The sequence below is a fragment of the Heterocephalus glaber genome, unplaced genomic scaffold, assembly GCF_053883595.1.
Source record: "Heterocephalus glaber isolate CG9 unplaced genomic scaffold, H.glaber_assembly_v1.0 deba00001002, whole genome shotgun sequence".
NCBI classification, from domain to species: domain Eukaryota; kingdom Metazoa; phylum Chordata; class Mammalia; order Rodentia; family Bathyergidae; genus Heterocephalus; species Heterocephalus glaber.
The window spans coordinates 1,156,786-1,163,262 of record NW_028258178.1 but is presented as its reverse complement, the minus strand read 5'-3'; the positions used below and the strand labels follow the sequence as shown (position 1 = coordinate 1,163,262).

At 46.3% G+C, this 6,477-nt stretch overlaps 1 protein-coding gene across 2 annotated transcripts in view; it reads right to left on the bottom strand.

Moving 5' to 3' along the window:
* Nucleotides 1-1,989: 1,989 nt before the first annotated feature.
* Fcgbp (Fc gamma binding protein) overlaps nt 1,990-6,477 on the bottom strand; it is a 35,835-nt gene continuing 31,347 nt past the window's right edge. For both annotated transcript variants that reach the window (XM_087209258.1, XM_087209259.1), the window contains 3 exons: nt 5,657-6,040; nt 2,277-2,548; nt 1,990-2,155 (listed from right to left, as the gene is read on the bottom strand). In XM_087209258.1, the coding sequence (XP_087065384.1) occupies nt 2,146-2,155; nt 2,277-2,548; nt 5,657-6,040 (666 nt within the window). In that variant the 3' untranslated portion in view covers nt 1,990-2,145. The remainder of the gene's footprint in view (nt 2,156-2,276; nt 2,549-5,656; nt 6,041-6,477) is intronic.

Here is a 6,477-nt window from a genome sequence, read left to right as displayed (position 1 = left end):
CTTCTGCTCTCTGTAATTTTAACTCTGGGGTCCCTGCTCCCCGCACTGCTTCTATCGTTATTCTCCGTGAATTCCAAATTCAAGTTGACTATCTTTTGACCATTCCTCTCCTCCAGTGGCCTTGACCTCCACCCAGCCTTTCCCTCCCATGGTCACACTTAGACCCAGTGCTGGAGACACAGGGGTGACTGTGATAATCCCAGAGGTCTCAGCCTGCTGGGAGAGAAAGACCCACATCCTGAGAGTGATAGCTCCAAAACTGCAGCCTCTACAGCATCTTGTGTTGCGGTTTATATCTAGATGACCCCCCTACAAAGCCTCATGCACTCACAGGCCGGGATTTGGGGAGGTGATTGGTTCATGGGGGATTAGTCCACTGATGAGTTTATAGCTAAATGTGGTGAATGTGATTTGGGAGGTGAAGCCTGGCTGACGGAGAAGGGCCACTGGGGACGAGACCTGGAAGAGCGTATCTCCCTCTCTTCCCTTGATAGCGCTCTGCTTCCACCGCTGTGTCATGAGCTGCCTCCTCTGCCATGCTACCCTGCCTTTGGCGCCAACAGACTGTGGATTGAAACCTCTACAAACTGTGAGCCAAAATAAACCTTTCCTCCTTAGAGTTGTGCATGTTGGGTATTGTGTCTCAGTGACCAGTAAGTAACAGACATCTCAGTTCCGTGCATCTCATTTTCTACCCTTCACCTTTTATGTCCCTACCTCAGTTTCTCTAAAACGAATGTTCCGATGAGCTGTCAGCCCCAACAATCCCCTAAGCTGACCACCCCTGCACCCATCCCTCACCCCTTCGTGACCACACTACCCTCACCCTCCAGCCAGACTCCCTACCCACCATTGTCACCACACCTTTGCTCACGTCTTCAAACTCTGACTCCACCTTTCTGCTTACTCTGTTCCAGCATCCTGGCAGCTGTTGTAGATGGTGAAAGACACATAACCACTCTGGCTGGTTTGTTAAAAAAAAACTCGAAAAAATTGTCTATACTTACTGTCTTCACTTTTCATTTTTCTCTTTAAATCAGATTTCCACCTGCATCACTCCACCAAAATGTCACTAATGACCTCCATGTTGCTAAAGCCAAATGGCACATTTTCTGTCCTCATCTTAATTATTATCATCAGCATCTGAAACTCTTTCCTGTTTAATTAATATGCTCTTTCATCTAGCTTTCAGCACCTCCTCTTATGGTCAGGATCTAAAATATCCCCCCAAAGCCTCATTGTGTTGAAGGGCTGATGGCCAGTGATGGGATTTGAGGAACTGAGTGGATTTGGGGGCCCTTGCCCTGCTTTCTGCTTCTGGATGCCAGGAGGTGGGCAGCTTTCTTTTGCCACGCCCTTCAGCCATGATGTTCCTGGCTTGGAGCCAGCCAACCATGGACTGGAGCCTCTGAAACCGTGAGCCAAGTAAATCCTTCCTCCTTTAAATTGTGTGTATCAGGTGTTTTGTCCTAGCAACAGAGATCTGACCCCCTATGGCAAACCTTTTAGGCCTTTCAGTGATAACAGCCCTCTGTGGCACACGTGCCATGGGGTCAGCACCACTGTCTATGTTCTCCTAGTGCCCTCTCTGTTCTATATTTTTATTTTTTTTACTGGATTAACACACTAAATCTTTATTCCAATTCTATGAGATAAACACTCATCATTAATTTCACTTTAAAGACAAGGAAACTAAATCAGAAATGTAGTAACTTGCTAGGATTATAAATGCTAAATCCATAATCAATAGCTTGCTCTCTGTCTCCATCTTCCATCTCTTCCCTTTATCCAAGCATTCGTCTTCTCATCCATCCATTCCTCTAATCCATTTCTGCACCTTCTTATTTCCCCAGGCCCCCTTTCCCCAATCCAACCACCTGTTTCTTCATGTTTCCTCCCTTACCCAATGAATATTCATCATGTGCCCAACACCTAGCTGTATGGGGAGGAAAATGGAGGATGAAAGGCATGAAACTAACACACTGGCATGCAGCTTGGCTTCAGATATTTATTCAATGCTGTCACATTCAGCCTCAGTGGCTCAGCAAAGGAGTAGAGCAGGGTAGGGGTACACAGTGCATCCTTCAACCATTGTAACCTCCAAGGTGTCAGGTCTTGAAGTCTTCACTCCTGGTGGATGACTGATCAGTTGTGGCTGCAAGAGACAGACAGCACCTCTTGAGGACTGAGCACCCACACACAATGCCCCGTTCCCGTGAGGATCCAGGTAGGTGCCCCTGCCCCAAGGAGCCTGGCTTCCACACCACATTCCTCACCATGGGGAGAAGTCTGGTGCTTTCCATTTCTCCATCACTGTTTCCCCCTGGGAATCATCCAAGTCATTAGTACGGTCTCCATCAAAGTTTCCACAGGCTCCACATAGCATGCCAGCATGGTCATCACCGACCATCACATCCAGATGCCCATCACTTCCCAGCCGCACTTGGACCCCTTCCTTCTGGTGGACTAGTATGGAACCATCAGAACCCCGTTTGACCGACACAGATGTTAGCACTTCAGCTGGGAGGCCCACTCGTAGACCATTCACCTGGTGGTAGGAAACAGGCAAAGAGGTGAGGCCCAGAGCTACAGAATAGCTGAGGTATTCCCAGCAAGGAGACTGTTATGGCTTGTATCTAGATGTCCTCCCAAAGCCTCATGTAGTCATAGGTAGGGGGTTTCAAAGGTGGCTGATGCTTGTGTTGATGGTATATGATGCTTCTGTTATGGATGTGATGCTGGGGTTAAGGGTGAGATGCTGGGATTAAGGGTGCCCCACCCTGGGTGCAGGTGGCACCACCCAAAAGCTAGGTAGCCTGGATGGAATATAAAGGAACAGAAAGAAGCTGCTTCGCTACTTTGCCGTTTTGCTCCCCTGTGCCTCCTCAGCTTTGCCATGGAATCTTTCTCCTCTTCCATTACCACCCTGCCTTGGAGTTAGCCAACTGCAGACTGAAACCTCTACAAACTTTAGGCTAAAAGAAACCTTTCCTCCTTTAACTTTGGGTGTCGAATATTTTGTCTCAGCGATGAGAAAAGTATCTAAGACAGAGACCCCCAAGCAGAATAATGAGTTCAAGGATCTGAAGCAAAGAAGCAGGTGCTGAAAGAGGTGAACACCTGGAGAGGTGCACTATGTGGGGGATGGATAGATAAGAAGACAGCTGGGCTGGGGATTTAGCTCAGTGATACTGTGCCCCTACCTCACAAGCACAAGGTCCTGAGTTCGATCCCTGGTACCAAAAAAAAAAAAAAAAGGAAGACAGCTGGAGATTTGGGTATCCACATAGTTTACTGTGGCAAGTATATTCCCATTGTGTGGCTACTCCCAAATAAACCTATTAATCTTTGGAGACTCTCTCTGTTATTTAGGTTAACAATAGATAGATGCATAGAGGAGGGAGGGAGAGAGAGAGAGAGACAGAGAGAGAGACAGAGAGAGAGGGTCAACATGCCAAGATCAGAGGAGAAAAGCCATTGTACTTGACAGATAAACAATCAAACCCCAGGCTCTTTTTTGGTCCTAGTTTTCAAAATAAAAGAACTCTTGAGTATGTCCTGTAAGTTACTGGCTCCCTAACAAAAATGACCTTATCCCTTAGTTTTGTGATGCTGTTTGCCTGAAGGTAAGTAATGATCTTAGCAAATATAATAATCATGTGAGAACATTTGTTTCTTTATTATAGACTACAGACTTAGTAAATATGTGTTTTCTTTAAATAACTGTTGTCTGTTTCAGTTGGTGAGTTAATCTTTCTAATGTTAGAGTCTCTCTGAAACTTCTTTGAAAGAGATGACCTCTTCTGTCCGAATACTTTCGTATCTGAGTCTTCCTCTGCCAGATGATTGGAGACACAGACAAATAGGAAAGATAGATACAGATTTTAGAAGACAGATGGGTAGCTGGCTGGAAGGAAGGAAGGGAGGGAGGGAAGAAGGGGGAAAAGGAAGGAAGAAAGGGAGGAAAAATAAAGAGAGGTGGAAAATAAATCCTGGAAGGAAGGGAAAGGGAAGGATGGATGCAGTGAAAGATAAGTGAAGACTCAGTGCATAGAAAGTCTTACCGGATGCAAGCTTTTCAAGTATAAGAACTGGCTTTGAGTCATCACTGTTACCTAGCACATAGTCTGGCACAGAAGGACCAGGGCTGAGTTTATTCATAAGGCCAAACTTTTCCTTTTATCCTCTTGCTGCCAGGCCCTGGTCCGGGTATTAGAAATAGGGGGAGTTGAGATGGTGACCTTGCTCATCCTTACATTCTAACGATGGAGAAAGGTGCCAAACCCCTTCTGGGAGATTCCTTCTGCAAATCTAAAATTTTGATACGTGCTAGGCAGAGGGTTCCTATGTGACCAGCTCCCAGTGAAAGCCCTGAGCACTGAGACGTGAATGAACTTCTGTGGTAGACAACATTTTATAGGGTTTTTGTTTTGGTTTGGTTGGTTTGGTTTTTTTCACTTGTTTGTTGTGATACTGAGGTTTGAACCTAAGGCCTTCACACTGAGCTATATCCCCAGCCCTTTTCTAGTTTTTGTAATTTGAGACAGACTCTTGCTAAGTTGCCCAGGCTGGGCTCAAATTTACAATCCTCCTTCTTTAGCCTCCCAAAGTACTGGGATTACAGGTGAGTGACACCACACATGGCTCATTTCACAGGTTTTGTCACAATTTACTATTGCTTGAGGAATTAAGCACATCCTATGTGATTCCACAAGAAGAGGATTCATGGCAGCTTGTGTCTGGATTCCTCTGGATTTTGCTTGACTCATCTTTCCCTAATGATGATTTTGCTTAGTATCTTTCATTGTAATAATTCTTAGTTTAAGTACAGCTGAGTCCTCCTTGTGAATCATGGAACATGGGAATGGTCTTGAGGAACCCTGACACATCAGGTGACCCCAGTCTGACCAATCACCACATTCCATCCCTAAGACCACAGTGATTGGTTCTAGCAGTGGGCATGTGATCCAAGCTAGCCCAGTGAGATAAGATCTTAGACCTTTGTTGGATCACTGTCTGCTAAGTAGATTAGCTGGTGGAGTGTAGGGCTGGGGGAGCTGGCAAGTTGTCTTTGGCTCTCTGAGAGAAAAGCTTGTCTAAGAATGAAGGTGATTTGGTGAAGAAGTCTAAAAGGTAGAGTACAAATTCCTGATAATTTTGCTAGTACAACTAGGTCCAGCCACTCCTGAGGCTGTATCTTTGGATTTTCTAATTCTGTGAGACAATTCATTTTTGCTTAAGGCAGTTTGAATTTTGTTTTCTGTCACTTGCAACCAATGGAGTCTTGATTAATACTAATATCAAAACTATTAAGTTACTTGAGTATGTTTTTGCTTCTCAACAACTTTTTAGCCATGATGGTGCACGCCTGTAATCTCAACATTCAGGAGGCTGAGGCAGGAGGATCTGGAGTTCAAAGCCAGCTATAGAGGGAGATCCAGTCTAAAACATAGACCCCCTTAAAAACAACAACAACAACTCAGCCAGAACAGAGTGGCTTAGTCTGAAATATTGAAATATTGAGACAAATACAAATCTGGGGCCAAACTGCAGAGATCTGGATAAAGGAAACAGCAAGGCAGCCAGGAATGTAGGACCCTGAAATATAAAGAACAAAAGCCCAAGGGGAGACATCTCCCACCATGTCCCAGCTTACCCACATGCCCTTGTTTGCAGTCACAGTCACTATCCCATCCTGGAAGAAGATGTGGACCGTGCTCACGGCCTTGACATTGTTCTGGCAGGGCTGGACATCCGCAACCACACGGTACCAGGGGATGTTCTCCTGTACTCCTGGGCAGCGAGACGAGAACTCATAGGTGCCAGCGGAGCCAACAGCATGGTGGGCACCATCGAAGGTGGTGAGGTTGGCACCCACAGAGAGGGAACAGAGCCCACTGGCAGCCCGGCAGACCCAGGATCCTTCCTGGAGATCACAGACTTGGCCTTCTGGGCAACTGGCAGCCTGGCACGTCAGGCCAATGCTTGAGGAACACGAACAGCACTCACTGCAGTCCGCACTTAGCTGGGTGGAGTTCACCTGTGTGCAGAAAGGGCCCAGGTTGGGGTGGCCTAAGGGACTGCAGCCGTGGCCATACCTCCAACCCTCTGTTTCATGCAATGTGTTTTTGTTTTGTTTTTTCTGGTACTGAGGACAGAACCCGGTGCTCTTTGCCATGAGCCGCATCCTCAGCTCTATTTAAATTTTTTATTTCAAGACAGAATCTTGCTAAGTTGCCCAGGCTGGGCTTGAACCCGTGATCTTTCTGCCTCAGCCTCCCAGAGTGCTGGGATTACAGGCATGCGCCACCTGCCAACACCTCGACTTCAACCCAGGGATCCTCATTTCTGAGCTCTTGTCTCTAGAACTGTGGGAAATACATTTCTCTCATTTTAAGGTACTGAGTCTGGGATGATTTGTTACAGCAGCCACAGGAAACTAACACAAAGAGGTTAACTCACTCCAAATCCCACAGC